This window comes from Monopterus albus, unplaced genomic scaffold, assembly GCF_001952655.1.
Source record: "Monopterus albus unplaced genomic scaffold, M_albus_1.0 scaffold7.1, whole genome shotgun sequence".
Taxonomy (NCBI): domain Eukaryota; kingdom Metazoa; phylum Chordata; class Actinopteri; order Synbranchiformes; family Synbranchidae; genus Monopterus; species Monopterus albus.
Genome location: NW_018127887.1, coordinates 1,127,469 through 1,149,771, shown reverse-complemented (window position 1 = coordinate 1,149,771; position 22,303 = coordinate 1,127,469). Strand labels below are relative to the sequence as shown.

The 22,303-nt window shown below is 39.6% G+C and overlaps 1 protein-coding gene across 1 annotated transcript; it reads left to right on the top strand.

Moving 5' to 3' along the window:
* Positions 1 to 1,495: 1,495 nt before the first annotated feature.
* On the top strand, positions 1,496 to 22,302 carry LOC109972994 (CD82 antigen-like; the record flags this gene model as incomplete). Its single annotated transcript, XM_020622280.1, has 9 exons — positions 1,496 to 1,814; positions 7,673 to 7,742; positions 9,092 to 9,164; positions 15,313 to 15,437; positions 16,376 to 16,450; positions 18,005 to 18,103; positions 18,948 to 19,121; positions 20,635 to 20,718; positions 22,291 to 22,302. Coding segments are annotated over exons 2-9 (705 nt in total), but the record flags the coding sequence as incomplete, so codon positions are not given.
* Position 22,303: the final 1 nt, after the last annotated feature.

Sequence of the window (22,303 nt, the reverse complement as noted above, 5' to 3'; positions counted from 1 at the left end):
TCCTCATTCTGTGATTGCTAAAATGCCAGGAAATTGTACAAAAATCACTACTTCTAATAATCACAATTTCCTGTGATACCTTAAAATTTATGCTTTGTGTGACCGACAGTCCAAAACCTAAACATACCTTGTTTATTGCCACATATGACAAGCAGTAAATCGTCACATTTGACCCAGAGATGATTTGGCAGTTTTGCTTGAAATTTGATAATTAATCAATTCTCAAAACAGTTGCTGAATAATTTTCTGTCAGTTGACTAGTCACATCAGCCTTAGTAATACACCTTTGCTGCTATCAGTGCTGGTGCTCACAACTTCAAATCATGCAAAAATAATGGCAGGATGTGGTGAAATCTGCTGGAAACTATTAGGCAGCAGCACTTTATATGCAGCTACACTAGACCTCTAATGTCAACTGGAATGATCATATAGTCGCCTCAGGCATTATTTTAAAGATAAGTGATTAGAACAACATCCAGTTTAACTTCACTTATAGTGTTGATTCCCAGCAGCAAAGGTGAGACTTTCGTTTTAGGCGCATGTATACACTCATTTATTTCATAGCCGACATTTAACAGAATACCTTGTACCTACCTGCTTTAACCTTGAAAGTGGAGAGCCTTGATTAAGTTCAACAAAACGCATCATTAAACATGTCTCAACAAAGAAACTAAAGAGTTATGTAATCTATCTTTGTTTAGTGTTTTCTGTTTGGAAAGTGTTGAACATGTCATAACATGATCATTTGATCTTTCCTGTGGATTTAAGTGAATGAATCTGTAGCTTACTGCATATCCCAGTTTAACTTTTCCCATCCTATTCCAGTATGCAATCATCTTTCCTCTTGGGCAAAGGGTAAAAAGGGGGATTGTGTCGCAAATGTGTGTCTTTGGTTAAAGTTTAGAGGTAAAAGCTCCCATGTGTGTTCATTCTCCTTAACTATGGCCTCAATAATAAACATATAATTGAATTTATACATTTATGACAATTTCACTATAAACTGAAACATTTTGAGCTTCATAAACACAGATGTTAAGGCGGAAGTGCTGCAGTGAATTACATACAATTGTACAAGTGTACCTGGCAGTTGAGGGTATTATATGATTATATGATTATTGTCTGCCTTTAATATATAAGCAGTATCTCACTATCACATAATTGTGTTTGCAAAAATTCAGAAGATAGTGAGAAACAGTCCAAAGTGACGCCTTCACAACGCTTGTTTCAGTCAACCAAAAAAATTATTACAAATAAATTAAAATAAGGAAAAGTAGCAGCTCCTCACATTTCAGAACTTGGATCCATGAAATGTTTGCTGTCTTTACAATTATCAAAATTGTTGTCAGTACATTTTATTTAAGTTTACTATTGATTAAGTAATTTCAACTTAGTTTATTACCAACCATCATAGGCTTTTTTTTTGTCTAAAAATAGTTTGTAAATTATTAAATAACGGTGTCAAAAGTAGTGGGGGGGAAAAGCACAATATTTCCTTCTGAAATGTAGAACTGTGAAGAGGCGTGAAAGGAAAATGCTCAGCGTCAGTATAACCAAAGATTTGAGGAAGGTTACTTTCCATCACCACCTCTGGGCGGTGCAGCCTCTTCCACTAAACAGGGCAAGAGGGAGTTAAAGGAGCAGCTAAGAGCAGCTAACCGCAGCTGGCGCACGGTGGGCGTGTGGACGTCTTCTCAGACACACACGTATTGTTTCTCAGCAGCAGAGTTGACTCACACGGCAGCCAAAGAGGACAGAAGACAGTGGGCTCTTTAAGCAGCCGTTAGCATCTCTGGATAAGTCGCAATAACGCTACTGTAAGTGTCGGTCATATTTATTACGTGTTTCTAACTAGCTAGTGTTACGTCAAAATGTGTAAACTTGTTATTGTAAGTAAGCCGCAAACTCCTCTGCGTTTAGAAAACTTGAAGAAAAATAAACTAATTGAGAAAAACCAATATGTAACTCATAACGGCAGTAATGTTAGCTAAAAGCCGTGTCGGGTGAACAGACGTTAATTTACAGTTAACAGCTAAAGCTAACGTACATGTACTCTGTCGGTCAGGGGTCTTTGAAAAGATTCACCCAACTAACATTGAAAAGTAGCTAATGTTACCATGAAGTGTTGAGACCAGCGCAATATAAAATGGTACGCTCACCTTAGTGAAAGCGTTGCAATTAACACTGTCAAGAAATAATCATTTAGCTAGACTTTTAAAAGGAGTTTGTAAAGTTACTGCAGTGCGTAAGTTACGTCGTAATGTTTTGCGACTGTGTGCAGTTATTTGCTAGCTCTTAAAGGACATGTTAACAATTTTCAAGTCTATATTACACCAACAGCGATGTGTCAAAGTGAAAATTGGAAGATGTTTCGCTTACTGTAATTATTCTGTTCACCCTAGTCATTAGAAAGTCCCTTCCCTGAGAAATAACCTGGGGCCTAAGTGAGGGGCACAAAATGTACCGTAACCCAAAGTGTATGTGGACCTTTTATGAAGCTCTGTCCAAATTAGTGGATATCTTCCAAAGTCACAACCTTTTTTAAATATAAAATGTCCTAATTTTGTTACATTACCTTAACTGCAGCTGATCAGGGAAGTGCAAAGGGGCAATTTGATAATAAAAGATCAGATCAACTTTACAGTTCATTTAGGACAAAATGAGGACTGTGGATTTTGCCCCATCTCTTACATTTTCAGTGCATTTGCAGCAGATCTCTTATTGGACACCATGAGTAGAAGGAATTATTATAGCAAGCAAAACTCCTGTCAGTGTTCAGATGGGCACCAGACTATTAAAGTATTGTAAACCAAGTCTTTAATGCCCGTGTAACAGTTTAAATATGTTGTGTTTGCTTTTGGTCTTTAATCAATCTCTTGATTTGTCATCCCCATGGATCCAGCATATGGAGAACTAGTGAAATGTCAATGTAAATTGTTAGGAGAACTGTTGTCATCATAGGATTCAGGGTCTCCACTTCAATTTAACTATTTTAACCTCCCTTTTTCTTCTACAGTGATGGTGCCATTGGCTTTGATATATTTTTGTATTGTATGCAAAACAAAAAAAGCATGAAAATGAGAACCAAAAACCCCTATTTTCGTTGAGGTGTGAAATCAAAATGATAGTGCAGCTCCACTGTTGCAGTCTTAGCAACAGCCCTGTTTATTTACATCCAAAGTTCCCTAACACTTACAGTACACTGTTACTTTACAAGAACACTGTCAGAGAAACTTATTTTGATAGGATAGCAAATGTTACCATGGTGAGCAGTGCACAGGTATTACTGTGGTAAAACCACACAATTTCCAGGCAGTATCCACTTACCACAGTGCTTATGCAAGATTAGGTGCTAGGTTTTAAGCAATAATGTGGTGTACAAGCAAAAATTCATATCTGCAAATGCACACTTAGCGGAACTAGTCAACTCTGTTCTCAAGTCTCACTTAATTTCAACTCTTGGCCTATACATTTTACAATGGGCTTAAGTTTAATTTAGGTTTGGCTGAAGAAAGTATGACTAGATGTTGTTTAGTCCAGTAGCTGTTGGTGAGTTTGTGGCTGTGTAAGAGATTACAGGTAAATGAAGTCCCATATCGTCAGTGGCATTGCAGCCTCCAATGGCGTCCCAAACTGTTCTCTGTTTGTGTCACTTTTGATGCTGGTTGTGATGGAAACACAGTGGTTTTCTAAGAATTAAATCAGCTAAAAAGATATACCATGTTGCTGAAAGCCAGATGCTTTCTTTATTCTCTTATACATCATAAGTTGCCAAGCTAAGAAAGCAAGTTAATTCCATTTACCTCTGGTTGCTTATTTTTTGGGATACAGACCAAATGATGAAAAAGATTATTTCTAATATCTAGTAGTGATAAATCAAAACCAGTTGTGCTGTGTTTTGTTTTGTTGCCACAGATGCTTACCTGTCACAGAGTTCCACTAGGGGGTTTCACCAGTTTATGTCATGCAGTGGGAGATGCTCAGAGATGCTAACTGGGAAATCCCTTCCATTCCACAGAATTTACTCGAAGTGATGTCACATTGCATTGGATACAGATTTTGCATGACCAGAATAAATGCTAATCTTTATAGATGTAAACAATCCAATAATATAAATGAACATTAGTGCTTACCTTTCACAAAGCTGAATTTACTGTACACAAATAGCTGTTTCTAAAAATATACTGTATGTATGGTAAAGTTTTCCTTTTACTTGAACAAAAAGGCTCTTCTATTCAGTGTATTCAGCAAAACACCATTATATACCCTGAGCCTAGATCCCGCCTGTAAGAGGGATAATTCACAGCATTATAGATGTTAACGCTGGTATTAAGTGATTTAATTTTAATTTAGGCAGGTCCATGCCATGTTTGCCTGACAGATGTGTAAATGGATCATATATGAATGTGTTAAGAGGAGGTGCTATATAGAGGTTGGCTGAGCCACCCTGGGTCTATTACACACAGAGGTGTGTGTACCCCACACCTCTGAGCTGGCTCTTTGTACAGCAGCACCTCGTTCAGTGCAACCCACAGACAGCGTGATGGCGATTACACCTTTGCCAAACCACAAGGAAGGAAATGGGAGCTACGAAGTGGAGAAATGGTTGTGGGAGGTCATAGGTTTGGAAAGTTTTGGTGATTCATCTATAGCAGGGGTGTCCAATACGTCAATCGCAAAGGTAGTGTCGGTAGATCCCGTGCCATTCAAAAATAAATTAGATGTATCCGGCGTGAAACACGTGCCAAATGTGAACATGCGTATAGTCAGTGTGACGATTCGCTGTGGTGACCCATAACAGGAAAAGCAGAAAGTGACAATCATTCATATATAGCCTACCACCCATCCTCCCTATGTCATTTGCTACTTGACTGACATGCAGGGCAGCCAGTCTGAGATCTTGTCTTTTCTGACACACGAGTCACCAAACATGCACAGTCAACCGCACAAGCTACTGCAAAACTCCAGTGAGCGAACTACCTTGTCAGCCTTCGAAATATTTCTACTAAAGATTATAAAAAAGAGGGGGTGAGCAGAATCAAGTAAGAAACCGAAAACATTCCATGCAGAATGGGAGGAGGACTTTTTTTCTGCAACGTTATATTTGAAATGTGTTTGCTTGATCTACCAATCTACCATCACTCCGAAGAAGGGAAATGTGGAGCGGCACTTTCAGACTGTTCATAAAAACTACGACACTCATTCATACATATATTTTGTGTGTGTGTGTGTGTGTGTGTGTGTGTGTGTGTGTGCGCGCGCGTGTGTGCGCCCGCACGTCAATCATTTTGACTTGGTCGTTTGAAAAGTAGCTCGCAAGGCGAAAAAGTGTGGGCACCCCTGATCTATAGTGTTCTCAGGGCACGTCATGTCTCACCTTTTTGTCCTTCGGTTGTCTTTTAATTTCATCAGAATTATGGATACTGCTGTAGCTGTTATGTGGGATTTTGGCATTGTTCTTGGGCCTGTCTGTTTTACTCTACTTTGAATTTCCATTGCACTTTCCAGTATTTTTTTCCACTTAGGAACAGGTCTGTGACAGGGTTTTGCCTTGGTAGACTGTGAAAAAACAAAGCTTTAAAATGGTCCCACAGTTTATCTGATCAGTGTTTGAGCTTGTATGGAAGTATGCAGTAAAACATTTTAGTATATTTATGGTCTGGCTCAGCTTTGCTGCCAACCTCAATATACTTAGTTGGCTTAGAACAAATTGGGCCGGGCTGACTATTAAATGTATTGTTTGAAAAATGTATTAAGTACAGCTGAGGCATTGTCAGGAACTGTTTTTACATGGACGGGGTTCATTCACCAAACAATGGTAGTCATAACTAAGCTTTTTTAATCCACACTGCTGCTCACCATCTAGATATAAAAGCCATTCATCTCCTTTAAGGATTATTTACTTTGCATGGGTATCTGCTGTGTGGGTTGGGCTTTGCATTGTGTTCAGTTTTGTAAACACAAAATTGTGTTAGTGTTTAGGTTATCGAGAACATTTAAAATCCCGGTATAGGTGGTTAATAGTAATGTTAACCATCTTTTGATCGGCCTAATTAGACTACAGACTGCATCTTTCACTCAGAGCTTAACCCAGCCTAGCATATTGGACCAGAAAGATATATGAATTTAGATTTGGTCATATTTGCATTTGGTTATTATTGGTTATTGTAACAGGATGTTATAATAATACATTAATGGTAACATAGTTAAGAAAACTGGCAAGTAAACAGTATGGCAGCATTTGTAGGTGTTGGGTGTTCTTTTTTTGTTTTATGTTCAGTTATGCAATATTTCCTGTTCTTATGATGTACAGATACAAAAAAAAAGATGACAACTGCGATTTTGGTGCTTCACATTGCTTGTAGACATGCACACGACAGACATGCCGCTGAGCAAGATGATAAAAGATGAACACAAAGATGTCAGTAAAGTCAACATTTTCAAGTGATTTTAGTGTGTTTTCAAGGCAGCGCAAACATAATTTAACAGGTAATACAACATCTTCATGTGCTTGTTTTCAATCTAATCCAAAAGCATAAAAAATAGTTAGGGACTGTTTTTAAACGATTGAGACTAAAGGTGAACTTTATGTTTCAGAAATACTGCACACTAAGCTGATGGTAAGAACCTACAGTTTGAGCATCTACAGCAGCTGGCGGATATTTTTAAACTTCTCAAATAACCACAATGGCTGGTTACATTTTCAGTTCTCCCTGAGAAGGAAGGGCTCTGGTTGTGGTAGATATTTTCTTTGGTTAAATCATGTTGCCCTTCTGTATGTGGGGTGCTGGCCTGGTCTGCAGGTGTTTCATAGAGGAAAGCAGAGATTCCACTGAATGCAGTCATGCAGTATGTGTAGGAAACGCAAATATATAAATATAGGTGAGTTTGAATTAAACAATTCAGACATTACTGTAGCTTTCCCTAACTTAAAATGTCAGACAGCTTGCATTGAGGTTTGATTCATAAGGTGGGGCTGGCCTGACCACGTTGTTATTATCTGTTATGTGCTCACACGACATCAACTAGTGAATAATGCCCCGATATGTTTTCATGCATATTTGGATTGAAATGAATAAAACTGTAAAACACAGTTTCTCCCCAAGTTTGTTGTGGCTAGTAAACACAGTTGATCTAGTTTCCCTCTTCTTGAGATGACAATAGGACGGCTAGCCACTGTCATGGTCTCCGTTCAGTCGCCATTACTTCACCACTCAGTGCTTTGTGGTGGTCTTTCTGCCAGTTTGTCTCACCAGGGTGTTTCCTCTTGTTTGTCAAGGATAAAACAGGACCCGTTAACAAATTTGTTTTCAAAAGCGCACAATATTGTCATAAAGCTTTATCCTCTGACAGCAGGCCAGCTGTTGCCTTATAAAAGTGGTGATTAGAGAAGGTTGGGCTGTTTGAGACTGGAGAAATAAAAAATGAATTAGGCTAATGTTTCTTTGAAGATTAAAGCTGTGTTCAATCAAGAACCCAACTGTGTTGATTTTCCTTGTGTCCTTCTCAAAGCAAGGCTATCTCAAAGCTGGCTCTCTCTCTTTTGTTATTGTGTTTTTTTCTTCACCTTGTGTCTGCCTTCTGTTTTTATGTTAGTCGCCCAGGCTATAGTGGAATATTTCCACTTGGTATTTAATTTAACCAGTGAATTTTGTTTACTTCTATCTTCCAGAAGTGAAGCCATGGGGAAAGGATGCATCACAGTCACCAAGTACTTTCTCTTCCTCTTCAACCTTCTTTTCTTTGTAAGTAATCACATTTCTTCATTACTGCTTGGTGGCCACGCTGCACTATCTGCACATAGCGTGCACTTTTAGAGTCATCAGCTGGTTTGTTTGTTTAAGGTAGACAGATAGGGATGCTATACAGATATTTATGACCCATTAAGAGCTGTCTGATGCCTTTTAGGTTTTTATTTGAATAATTGCCCTTATTTAAATCGCACCAAACACTGGTGGAGATACATAGGAAAATGTTGCTGTGACTGCTTGTGGTGAGAGACTTTACAGAGTACCTCAACACAGTCAGGTCTAATCATCAGCAGATGGTTTCTGTCTGTTGCCTCCTCTCTTTATACTGGCCACAACATAAAGTTCAGGGGTGGATAAAACCCTAGACTTCAAAAACTGACTCTGTGAGGGTGTCCAGACCTTTCCAGTGATTCTCCGGTTGTAAACCAGACACAGACCTTTTGATGTGAACACGTTACTGGTGTCTAATAGGAAGTGTGTGCACCTGTGTCGGTATTTGTCCATGTGGACAGATTAGAATAGGGAAAGCCAGGAAGAGGTGGGCTAATAATGGCTGCTGGGAGCTCAACAGCCCCTCTAAATGAACAGCTCTTAACCAGGGCTCTAATTACGGTTGTGGGGGGCGCAGTACATAGGGGAAGCTGGTTAATCAACAGAGCCTCTCATCTATGGATTTTGCCCCCTCCACAGTATCCCCCAACTAATGAAAGGGCCCTCATAATTACAAAGAGGTTCTGAACTTCATCACCTCATTACAAGGTTACAAAAGGTAAAGCAGATGACTTTCTGAGGCTTTCGGGTGCCAGTGACAAAATGTTCCAGTCTTTTGAAATGATGATTCTTCTCATTTCTAAATGTTTTGAGCCCTTTATTCTGATTTAACAGTCCTCAGCTTGCTCTTCTAGATGTTATTGACTGCTCTGGCTGTATTGTGGAAAAAAACGGCATAGTGGGATCTTACCCATATTTCTTTCCCCAGAAAAGGACAAAGGCATGGTGGCAACTTTCTCACATTTTCACTTTACATTAAATCTATCATGAGGAGCAGATAAGTAAAACTGAAAGCTTGAGAAAACTGCCACCATGCCTCCATCCTTGTTTGGAGTAACTCTATTTTTATAAGTGTTGAATATCAGTGGATCCCCTGTCCCTCGCCAGTCTGCTGTGAAAGAAAGAGACAGGCAGACAAAGAGAAAGAGAGAGGAGTTAGGATCTGATTAATCCCAGATGTGACAAGCTGTGGAAGCAAAGATAAGGCCCTTTGTTTAAGACATACCAGAACAGATTCAGTGTTTTACTCTGTGAAATCTGGTAGCTGATTCTTTTCTGTTTCCCCTCCACAGATCTTTGGCGCATTGATCATGGGCTTTGGACTGTGGGTTCTCCTTGATAACCAGAGTTTCATTGCGGTTCTACGTAAGTGCTGAAACACTCACAGAAAAATGCAGTCCCACCGCCACGTCCTGTAGTGATAACACTCCTGTCAGCACTTTGGATCTATGTTAGTCCAGCTGGTGTAAGCACAGTGGAAGTGGAAATACAGACTGGAGAGTGTACAGATCCTAAACCCCCCAGCCTACTCTGCACAGTGTTTGTGGATTTAATCCCATAGGATTCATTCCCAAGGACCACGAGGGGATGTTCAGAGTAAACAAAAATGTGACTCATAGATGAAAGTTGATCAAGTTCCTCAGCCTTTCTAAAGTTGACCAGTAGACCTACAGATACCCACTGACACATCTGTTGAGATCCAGAGGAGTAGGTTAGTCCAGGGGGGTTTGGGTGGCAGATTTGATTATTAAGTTGTTCCATCTTATGTAGGAAAATAGCAGCTTTATTTCCCCACAGTTTCCACAGACATGTACTTTGAACTTGCTTGTTCTCTCAGCTTCCCAGGTGGCAGAGGCACACAGATACAATCTCCCACCCTCACAGATGTCACCACAAATCTGTTTGTAGACACTGTGTAGGAAGAAAGAAACCAAGCCTCCAAATGGTATGCTGCAAGAGGCAAGACTTTCAGCTTTGTTAGAGACAATATTGTGTCTCTCTTCCTTTATCTACTGTGAAGACACTAGAGAAAGCATAATGAGCCCCAGTTCCAGCCTTGCCTGGAAAGAACAAGGAACCAAGAGTGGAAAGTTTTAGTTGCCTCAAATCTTTTTATAAATGCTTTCAGTCTATCCATCCCAGATGGAGCATTGCTGGGACCAGCAATGGGGTTTTCTTCCAGTTTATAAAAATATTCTTCCACTTTCTTTTGGCAACTTTATACATGTTAGAAGTCAGATATAGCATTTATTTCAATTAGACTGTGATACCTCTTTCCTACTAAAGATTTTGACCTGGGGTGCAGAGCTAATCCTGATGACGCATGTTAACCCATCCAGATGGGTTAACATGCGTCACACTGGCATTACTGTGCCAGCCAGTTTGAAGGAGCTGTGAGATTTACTGCTCTTATACAGCACAGTTAGAACAGAACTGCTAAGCTTTTTTTCAAGTTTAAACCATGTCATGACAAAAATTAATCAAATGATTTTGATGATTGATAATTGTTTATCATTTTTCACACATTCTCTGGTTCTGACTTCTTAAATGTGAGAATGATCTGCGCTCTCAGTTTTGTATCATTGTAAACTGAATATGGTTTGAGAATGTGAAGACGTCATCTTGAGCTCTGGGATACTGTGATTGACACGTTTAGCTATTTTCTGACAATTTATGGACAAAATGATGAACTGTTTACACAAGAAAATAACTGCCAGATAAATATAGCACTACTCTTTTATCTTCTGTTTAAGGTCCATAACGTAAAAGTCCTTTGAGGAAAAAGCACAATATGTGAAAGCCAGGCAGGGCTGAAGAAATCTATGTTTAGACTGGAGGCCTCTGGTGCTTTGACTAATAAGTTGGGAAATTACTGGAGTTATGACGAAGACTATCCAGAGCTGACCTTGTGTTCTAAACCAGTCAGGCTGAGTCTTTCTTTCTATTTCAGCTCTTGAGGTCACAACCAAAGGAGGGACCACTCCAAGGTTATTATTAAGCTAAGTGTGCTTATCTACAGCCAGGAATTCAGAGCATAAAGGCAGTACAGTACCTGTCATCCCCACCAGCCTCAGTCCTATTGTTATGAGCATCCAGCTGTTCCTCTAGAGATAGCAGAGCTCCTGCTTCACTGATATTGTGACGATATCCCTTCCTGCAAAGGGCTTGATGACCTTCTCTCCTCTGTGTGTTTTTGTTCCCTGTACCCAGGAACAGTGAATCTTATCTTCTCACTGGGTCCCTGGATTTCTAACCTCACTGGAAACCTCTTACCACTCTATAGAGGAACAAAAACCAAAGCTACACGTAGCTCTGTTTGTTGACTCTGTGCGTTCCCCTCAGAAATTGTACCATTACTTGACCATAAACAGGATCTCTGTGTGTTCTGTTTCCATTCTTCATGAGTTATATTACTAGAGAACTCTGCAGCTGGCCCAATGACTTCAGGTAGGAAAAATCCAGGAAAGTTTGAGTTTCAGCTCCATTATTTTTCAGCTAAAAGAGCATCTTCCCCTCAGTGTCTGCTTTTTACCGGTACAGTGCTGTTAATAGTTTACCCCAATGATATGATGCCTTGCCAAAACACAGTTTGTTTTATGTTTAAACAAAAGTCGGCCTTGGAAAGCTGGTCTGAGAGCCAGAGAGTGTGCCAAAGTACAGTTAGGAAATATGCTTCAGATCAATTCAGAAATGTTCCCAAGTCATGAATAGAAAAAAGAAAACTTGAGTGGTAGATTATTTTTATTTAGAGTGCTTTAACTTTAGAAATTCAGCACGTAGTTCAGCTGCTTATGTTTACATTTTAAATCTACATAATTTCAATGGTGTCTTTTCTCTAGCTGTATACAAGCTGAGTGTGTGTCTCTGGTCATGTTTACAGAAGGACCTGCAGTACCAAACAGTCCTCTCCCCGCCCTCAGCAGCTTTCTGTAAGGGCACCATAATTTTACCTCTTTAAATGGGAAGTTCCACAGAAACCACCCGAGGGACTGTTTTAGAATTTCTAGCTGAGACCTACATGGAGACAAGTCACAGCACATGACAGAACAGCATAGTAACCTGATGAACACACACTGACTTCAGGAGAATTATATGTTTTAGTATTACCACAGAGGAACACAGATGCTCCCTTTACAGCTGCAAGGGTGTAAAGTATCTGTTGCTCTGCAACTCTGATACACCTGGGAGTCAGCCTGAGAGGACACACTTTTCTGAGTTTAAATAGATTGTGTAAAAGAAGTGTAGGAGTGAAACTGCAAGTGAAATGTGAAAGTACTGCTGAATGTGTTTTACCCTCGACTGCTATGTGATGTCAGAGGAAATAGGCCATCTGTACAATAAATGTAGGAGGCATCAATATGCCAAGAATATTAGATGAATACTTTAGAAGTGGTCACAGTGGAGAACTGTTTTGAGGTTGCATTAGTGTTGCATGACGTTCTCTCTAACTCCTGGGTGTGTGTGTTTTGTACTGGAACAAGTGTTCATCTAAGCACTGGGCTGCATGCAAACTACACACAAACATCTATGTCAACTTTAGTTCCCAAAATTAATAATTGTAGAATAGTTGCTTATAATCTTGGAAGAAAATATGTCCATGGTCTACTGTAGCTAAGTAAATCTCTCTTTCAGTGAAATAGCTCTTCTTTTCCACAAGACTAATAAAAGCAAAGCAGCCTAATTATAGTAACTAGAAGGAATGATTAGCATGTATCATACAGAGCCAGGCCAACACTGAATCTTTTACGTCACTCTCTTCTGTCCTGCCTCTGCTCTAGATAATGATCTTTTATGCCACCACTTAAAGCCATAGCACTCTTGCATATTTCGGTTTAGCTACATTCAACATTATCAGAGTACTCATTAAATTTCTTGACTGTTAGCAGTCACTGAGACTTTTGCTTAAGGCATTTCATGCATCAGCCCATGTTCTCCAGGTAATTCATATTTTTAATGGAACCCATAGGCATCCATTGCTTTTGCTGACACTGGTTTTATATATATATGTGTGTGTGTGTGTGTGTGTGTGTGTGTGTCTAAAATAGCATGCTGGATATAGAACATAGTGTGCTTGTATGCCTCCCTTTAAATACTACCTTGTAGTCACATGAATGCTCTGCATATGTTCACCCAAGTTATTTTAACTTTCAGTTATTCTCAAACCACCACAGCATGCGCTGCTCTGGTAAACCATGTAGAGGCAGCCATAAACAGTACATACATGTAATTAGGTCTTTGTGTACACTACAACATTTCTGTATAAAATATGATGTACACAAAATATTTTTTTCTTGCTAATTGTTGTTAGGGATGTAGCTAACAATTATTGCCTTTATCAACTTATCTGATTATTTTCCTGACTGGTTGAAGAAAATGTTATTTACAGTACTGTGCAAAATTCTTGGGCTACCATTAGATTTATTGTTTTAGCAGTGTTATGATGGAATATATTATCAGAACACAAATAGAAAATAAAGCAATTATGTACACAGTGTTAAAAAAATAACACAAAAATGTCAGATAAATAAAATCTGCAAACAAACTAGATACTCCAGATGTTGTATTCAAGCTGTTCTACAGAAATACAGAGAATCTGGAGAAGGACAAAAAGAGGAGTGGAAGACCAAGAACACTGTCAAAATCTGATGAGAAGTTTATCAGAGTTTCTTCTTTGAGAGACCGGAGGAAATCCAACGAGGACCTGGCTCAGCATCTGGCAGCCTCATCTGGATGCCAAGTTGATCCTTTGATAGTCTGAATAAGCTTGATCAGGAACAGCCTTTGTGGAAGAACAGCAGCCAGGAAGGAACCATTTTTCAGAAGGAAGGCAGTGAGAAAAGGCTGAGATATGCAAAAGCTCACAAAGATTAGAGTGAAGATCAGTGGAAAAGAGACTCATGGGGTGATGAACTGAAGTTTGAAATGTTTGGGTTCAATCGCTGACTGTGTGAGAAGAAAAGTTGGAGAGAGGTGGAGGAATGAGTGCTTGCAGCCTTCAGTGAAACAGTGGAGGGTCTGTCATGGTTTCAAGATAGTTTCCCCAAAAGAATTCAAGCTGTGCAAAGGGAGGTCACACTAAATACTGACTTTGGACTGTAGAAGCCAATTTGTTCTGACAATTTAGTGTTTTTTAATATTGTGTACATATTTCCTGTATTTTCTGGTTATATCTTCATTAAGAGACAATAAATAAATGTAAACTATCATCACAACATTGGTAGAACAGCTAAACTAATTATTGCCTCAGACTTTTGCACAGTACACAAAGTGCCTAACACACTGCACACAACTAGATAAAACCTTTACATGCAAACATAGGTAAAACATTAGAATGTAAGTCACACAGCCTCCTTGCTGTAATAAGTCAGTCATTCAGTTTTACACAGTAGAGTTGTACATGGAAGGACAACTTCTATAGCATAATTCATTTTTGTTGTGCATTGGCCAGGGTGTATACTGTATATGATGATTGTTGCATGAAGCATCAGCAATTAATAAGATTAGTAATGTGGAATAATTACATCCACTGGCTTGTTGTGCTTAATCTCTCTAGACTCCTTTTGGCGTTCTATTTTATTGTAGCTTTATTCTAGCTCTTCTGAGGGGTGTCAGCCTGGACAGGAATTATGCTATAGATCAATGAATGTATATGCCTGTCATATGTCTACTTAGTTGATTTTTATTCTGATATTGATATGTTGATGATTTTGGGTTTAATTTTTTGATGTAGCACCTAGTGCTCTTTGAGCTGGTAGGTGCTTTATAAATACATTTTATTATTAATTTTTATTACTGAGAGGTTCATGGAGTTGTGTCTGCTGTGTCTGTCAGCTTCTTCACCAAATGTATGGGAGTGAGTTATCTGATAGCTCTGGCTCCTTTGGTTGGCCGGGAATCTTTAGGAGCAGGAGCAGTTTCAACCCAGATAACACACAGCCACACAATGGTTCCAGTTTATCTCCTCCCCCTATCTTCCATTTCAGCCTTTGTCCCCACCTCAGCTCCCTCCTCCTGGAGCTCCACTGCTCTACATACCAAAGAGGAAATAATTTAATCTTGCCACACACTGATTTGTCTTGGTCCAACTCTCTCTAGTGGCCTATTAATATAATCTTTTGTGGGAGTAAAGCACTAGAATGCTCTGAATTCAGATAGGTTTTTGGCTCAGTAACCGTCTTTATCAAAATGAGAATGAGGCCTTCCTCTGAGCTGCATTTATTTGCCAGTACACACACTGTGGTTAAAGGAGACAAAACAAGGGCAGAGATCAGGCCACCACTTCTTTTATCATGGAAAGTCATGTATTGTGAATACACAATACACTCTATTGTGTATTCAGTGGTTATTTTTTTATTTTTAAAAAAGGAGTTGAGTTTAACTGAAGGACTAAGCTACAAATGCTTGCTGTAAAACTATTGTAGCTGTTGTGTAATGTGCAGCATCAATATAGGTTTTATTGGTTCTATAAGTTGAACTCTTGCTTTATCTCTCTGTTTCCATTTGTTTTCTCCAGAGGAATCATCAGAAACAGTGAAGGTGACTTCCTACATCCTCATCGGTGTGGGTTCTTTGTCAATGGCCATGGGCTTCTTCGGCTGTATAGGAGCCATATATGAAATCCGTTGTCTGCTGGGACTGGTGAGGAATCACATTTACTCTGAGCTGTAATGCTACCCTGCTTTATCTTGGTTTCCTTCTCTTAAGAGGAAAACACATAGTTAACATCCTCAACACAGTGAGATGAGTGAATTTAAAACATGCGCCCTAGAAACTTGTGCAAGATCTCAAATGTGACCACATGTCACAACCATGCAGGAAGCTAAATGTTCTGTTTTATGACAAAAAAAAAAAGTTTTTAAATCCCCATTGAAAGCTTCTCAGTAGTAGGCCATACTGTTGGCCAGGATTCTAAGTGCTAGGCATGAACCACAATACCCTCTGGCCTTTGTTACATGTCAGTTCTCCTTTCTCTCTGCTTTTCCTGTCATCTCTCTACAGTCCATAATCAAGACATACTCAAAAGTAATACATTCAAATAAATTCTCAGTAGTTTTTGCGTAGTTACACACACTCTTCATCATTTGTCTAAAACATTTGCTTTAGCATTAGAACATACAAAGCTCTGTGTTCTTCTGTTTGTTTTGTTTGCATGAAACATTCGCCTAAATGTACCTGCTTGAAATCTCGAGCTTGGCTAAAAGCAGGTGAATGATTCAGCGTATGTGTGGGCCTTTGGTTTGTAGCATGTGTGGATTTACTGAGCGAAGGGGGTGTCGCGGATGAAGCCAATGAGATGTAAGGGGTACAACTACTATGTGGATGCGTGCATGATCTCTACAGTGTTCAACAGTGAAGCTTTAGGCCGAACAGTTAAATGATGAACTGAAAGTTGCTATAAAGCTCGGTAAAGCCAAAGGCAGCTGCAGATGGACTACCCCTTTCCCATTGTCACATTGTTTTCACTTTGCTATTGTAAAAACATGGATCATAGCTGCTATAAGATACATTTCCTGCAGTACTGGCAGTGTTTAGAACTTTTGTCTCTAAATAGTGACATTTCCCTGTATCCCCTGCAGTACTTCACCTGTCTCCTGCTCATCCTCATCGCCCAGGTCACTGCTGGAGTTCTTATTTACTTCCAGAGAGATCGGGTAAGATACTAGCTCCAACATCAACATTCCTCCCTTCCCTTTTCAGTCTCACCTCTTTTCTTTTAATTTGTCTTGCTGTCTCTATAGCTTGTCTCCCCTTTTTATTCTCTCCTCTAATTTGGCACATCTTTCACCTTTCTCTTGCTCCCACCACACTTTCTCCCACTGGAACAGCTGGTGTCTAATGGGTATTTCACAGGTCTGATCTTCACAGCTGTGTCAGGTTGCATTTAGGTCTTAGCTAAACCTGTTAGGGAGCCTCCTGCATCCTGTGATGAAACAGTTTTGTAGCTCAGCAAATGGAACGTGACAGGATGTCAGTTTGCGACTGATGTGCTGTTGGATGGGGGTAGAAAGTGAGATGAAGCAGGTGGACTGAACGAGATGTGTGACAGCTATAGAGGAAGTAAGCTCATATGGTTTTTCCATTATTGTCTCAGTTCTACCTTTGGGTATTTTTGTGTTTAGGGTTGGAGGGAGGGGAAACAAATTCACTGTAAATGAGTGTTTCTAAAGCTACTTTCATATGCTGACATATTAAATTGGTGTTTCCAACACTGACTCATCTAAAACAGTAATTATCCCCTCAGGAACAGAAACCACTTTGTTTACGTCTCTAATAGCACAGTGCCCCCTACAGACGAAATCACCATCTCGCCAGTGTTGATTGTTCTTCTTTCAGTTTTAAAAAAGTAGCCCGGGGAGGAAACTATAGACAGTACATATAAAACTACATAAAGTCTTCTTGTCTGATGCAGGTGGAAGCCAAAAACATTGTATCCAGTATTACAAAGTACCCCTAAATGTTGTTTGTGAGTTTTACATTCAGTCCTAGATCCAGCCTTTAATAAGAGTTAAATAAGTGATGTGTTTGACCACACCAAACTCCCTGACCAGTTTCATACTTTGATCATAGATTCCCAGAACATAAGGGAACACTTTCCCTTGATAAAACTCACCCCTGTATGACACAGGATATGTGGTGACTGTTGTTGCCTCTTCAGCTGTTTGCCCTCCAGCATGTATGTGTGCTTTGTGTGTATCTTTGGGAACATATGTGTGTGTGCCTGGAAGCTTAGACACACTCCCCATGTTTAAGGCCCGCTACAGGGCAGGGTGGTGCCCTTTCCCGGAATAGGGTGAGGCTCTCATTCATCTCCAGTAGAGCTCTGAATCTATACTGCTGACACCATTCTGTGGTCTTACACACATAAATACAGAGTCTTGCTCCTGCTAAGCTGTGTTTGTGCAATTTTTCAAGCCCAGCATGGGACTTCACAGGGCAGTACCACCTGAAGTGCTGCCTAAGTACAGATATTTCTAGCAAATTTAATAATTTAACGTAGGTGTGTTTGTTTTGTTTTGTTTCTTTAGCACTCTCTACCCTGGACCACATATTGAGTTCTATGTGGTCAATATGTTCACTCTTATGTTTTATAGTACTGTATATACAAACTTCCCAACACACACAATTTATGTACAGCTATCTATAGTATTTGCCTCAATTAAAAAGTTGTTTGCATTGTTAATGGTGTATTCTCATCTCCTTTCTAGTTGAAATATGAAATGTCCATCATCATAAAGGACATGATAATCAACTACACCGGCCAGAACAGGACCACAGAGCAGGCCTGGGACTACATTCAGAGTACAGTGAGTTCACACACACACACACACACACACACACACAAAAGGCGAATGTAATGTACCATTATAACATTATAACAGTTTGCATTGCTGTTAACATTAACTCCCCTTTAAGTATGAAAAACAGCCCATGTATTATTGTCATAAGAACATGTGTTGCAGAAATATATGAACAACAGGAAGTTGCAGCGGCAGATTTGTTATCTAAAGCACCTCTTACAGTAACATGAGTGCATGTATTAGAATGAATGTCTCCAGTTGAACACGTTTCTCTTGAAAAAATAGTCCCTATGAAAACTTTTGACAGTGAGGTCTGTGGGTTATCCTAAATAACCAAGACATTGTTTCAAGAAAGTTGAAGTTTTCAGGTTTAAGGTTTTAAGGCTTTGAGGATCACAAGCAAAATTTCATTCACTTTCATTTTTTTGGTGTGGCAGCAGATCTTTCCACACATTCATACATCTAATCTCAGTACCCAAAAGTGAAACTATTTGCTTGGCCAAACTCTGCTAAGGGTAAGTGGGAAAATGTGTTTTTTGTACTTTGGGTGAACTGCCCATTAAACTAAACAGCAAGTAAGAACAGGTCTGAGGCCAGACGGTTCCATGCTCTGGTCAAGTTTGTGCATCTTTCTGAAATCAGCAGCCAAGAAGAGACTGGCCTCAAGCACCACAACAGAAATGCTAATTAATGTAAAAAATTTATTTTCCAGTTTTGCCTTCATCTCATTCATTTTACCATTTATTTCTGCCACTGCTCTCTTTTGTGCATCCTTTTTTTGCCATTTTCACACCATTCTGTGCTTTTTCTCTTTATCTCCTACATCCTCCCTTTCCTTTCATATTACCAGATGAAGTGCTGTGGCTGGACTGGTCCAGGAAACTGGTCTGAGAATCTTTTGATCAAGAACAGCTCCCAGAAATTCTACCCATGTTCCTGTCGCAATGTGTCCCTGCCTGGCACCGAAATCAAGCCAGGAGGCCTGTGCGAAGCCTTGTCCACAGACTTACCCGTCTTTGAAACGGTAAATAACACATCTGAAGTCTTTAATTCTGTTTCCACACTGTATTTGAAAATCATAATTGTAAATTTATTGATGAAGCCAGCAGCTTGATTCATAATTTTTGTGTTCATCATCGTGTGAAACTTGCCTCACTGCATAGAACCATCTTCTGTTCATGAGAAAGGACCCTTCCTCAGTCCCTTCAATCCCTTTTACTCAGTTGCCAGTATTTTATTTTTCCATACACAGACATGTTAAATTTCTATTAGTTCAGCTGTCTTTGGTTTGTGATACTACAAGCAAACATTGTATGCATTTTAACATGTTATCTTTTTGTTGGATTTCCATTTAATTTGCATGGTTTGGTTGGTACAGTAGGGTTTGGTACATAGGGCAATAAGTGAGCGCTCTTATATTGTCAGTCACAGGAACTTTTGAAAGTCTGTGTATCATACTGTACTTTCATGGTCATCTTGAAGTTGTGGGAGAAGTACTGAGATAAGTGCTTAAGTAAAGTTGCAGTGCAACAATTAAAATATTCTATTGCAAGTAAAAGTCCAGAATTCAAAATCCTACTCAAGTAACAAATGTATTAACAGCAAAATGTATTTAAAGCTACTCTTTTCGGCCACTACAGGGTTTAGTGAGACTCTGCCCCTCCCATCACATCTGGTTTCCTTGCAATGACCTAAACTATGGATGCCTGGTTGCGACATAGCTGAGAGACACCACTTTTTGGCCAATTTTCATTTGATTTATCAGACAATATGTAAAATCTTTATTAATATGCAAATACTCCGTGCAAATTCTGTGTTAGAATATCTTTCATATACTGTATGTATCACACAAATATAAATACTGATCCATTAACACCGCACATAAAAAAAAGCCTTTTCAATGTCGTTAGGGGAAAGGTTTCAACATCTTTTTATATAGTTAGAAGGTTCTGTTCTACATAAAATACTTAAGTGCAGTAACTGACTAAACATACAATAAATGGAATTACTACTGTCACCTTGATATCTACGAAATGCTACCCAGCCTCAATGAGGTGTACATAAATGGTCAGTCTTATTTGGTGGTCCTTCCACTGGGTGAACAATGCTCCAGCACACCTGCATTGTTCTGATAGACTTACTCATTACATATAGTATGTCAGGTTGACTCATGTTGTGTAACTCCGCCCTATGGTTTCCCTTAATCAGCACAGTGAATACCAGCAGCTGAGACGTGTGATTTGTTCAAACACCAGTAAAAGCTCTACTGTTCTGTTGTTTGGTCTGTATGTTTCAGTAACTTTTACTCTCTCTCCTCTTTGTCATTTTCCTCTGCTCAACCAAGCCGTGTTATTCTTCCCCCCCACTGACTCAGTCCAAAACTAACAGTCGTGTTTTGAAAAGGCCCTGTTAATGTCCGAATGGGATCACGTAGTCATTTATCTCTCCTCTGCACACCAGCTTGCATCCCACCTCTTTCCTTTTCTTTCTTAACCACATTTTTGTTCTTTTTGTTCCTGTCTTGTTCTCTCCTTCAGGGCTGTATAACCAGTGTGGAGAAATGGCTCCTGGACAACTGTGGAGTTATTTTGGGAATCTGTTTTGGTGTGGTAGTCGTGGAGGTATAGTATCCAACTCTCCCCCACTTAAGTGCTAAAGAATAGGATACGATCTTGACACCATACTCAACGCCCCAAAATGTCCACACTGATCATGAATGTACTCCTCCTTGATACAACTCCATTATAAAAGATGGGAGCCAAAATCCACCCCAGGGAGGAACAGGAGAATTGAAGGGGAGGCACAACAAAAGTGTTTTGCAGAGTGCCTAAGTTGAAGGAATGTAAAAAGGTGACATATCAGAATCAATATAAAAACAATGGTGAGTTATATGCACTGAAAAATAATGGAGAGGTGGCTTGATCTCAAAATGAAATGTAAGCTGGAACAGGATAGCCCCAGTTTGTGACTCTGATGTGTTACATAAACAAACGCTAACTCCATGACTTAAATTATGAAGAGCCTTCATCGATCCTTGTTTTACATTATGTTACATAAGAACAAATTCTGCACTTCCATTAACGTTTTGTTTGTTTGCCCAAACGGGCACAGGGCTACTTTTAGCTGCCTCCACAAAGAATACATAAAGTAGGCTATAACTTTGTTGGTGAGTAATATAAGTATATTAGGGCAGAGATAGACCAAGGCAAGGTGAAAGAACTAGCAGCGACAAAGGTCGACTGCTGCCTTGCCCCTCGTCACCTTTGTCTGGCACAGTCGGGTTGAAAAAGTGACATTTGAACACACCACACAGGCTACAGCCAACAGCCAACTAGCACGTACCTTCTGCACCTGTGTGACAGAAATAACTCCCCCTACCATCAGGTGGCGGTATCTGTATTCGCCATTCAGAAAGGGACAGAAGAAGACCGATACTGCAGAAATACAAGGGTAAACAAAGTAGTTCTCATTCACCACAGCTGCTGGTTATAGCTGCTTCTAATCGAGATTATGTCTGAAAAGTTGCAAATGGCACCGGTGTTCTCTGCCCTTGGTCTTTAGTTTGTGGAAGAAGAAAGGAGGTCACAGAGGTGAAAAACAAAGAAACTGCACTAAATCTGTGAAATCATGGACACACCAGCAACAGGCTGAAGGGGTTTTCCCTGAACTGTTCTTTTCTTGTGCAACAGAAATAGGCATGTGGGTATTGTCCCCCATCTTTTGCTGTGGAGTCATGTTAGGTTGCAGTCATTTCTTACAGCAACCAATAATCCTGTGGAGTGAAGCTGATTGATGATTAGCTGATGAAATAACTAACAACAAAATAATTGAAAAATCGTTTCAAGCAAAAATACTAAATATGTTATTGTTCCAACTTCCAAAATGGGAGGATTTGCTGCTTTGTTTTATGTCACAGTGAACAGGATATATTTAGGTTTTGGACAAAATGTTAGGCAATTTGATTGCATTCCCCTGGGTCTTAGGAAATAGTGATGAACACTTTTTTGTATTTTCTGCCCATTTAATACACTAAGCAATTAGTCAAGAAAACAAATGTTTGATTAATTGGTAATGACATCAGTTGCTCCATGCTGGCCTGCTTTCACCATATATAAATCTGATGCAATAGTGATGCATAAACATTTGCATTTGTGATTCTACTCTGTCTAAGTTGACAACTCTGTTTCCTCCAGCTCCTCGGGATGA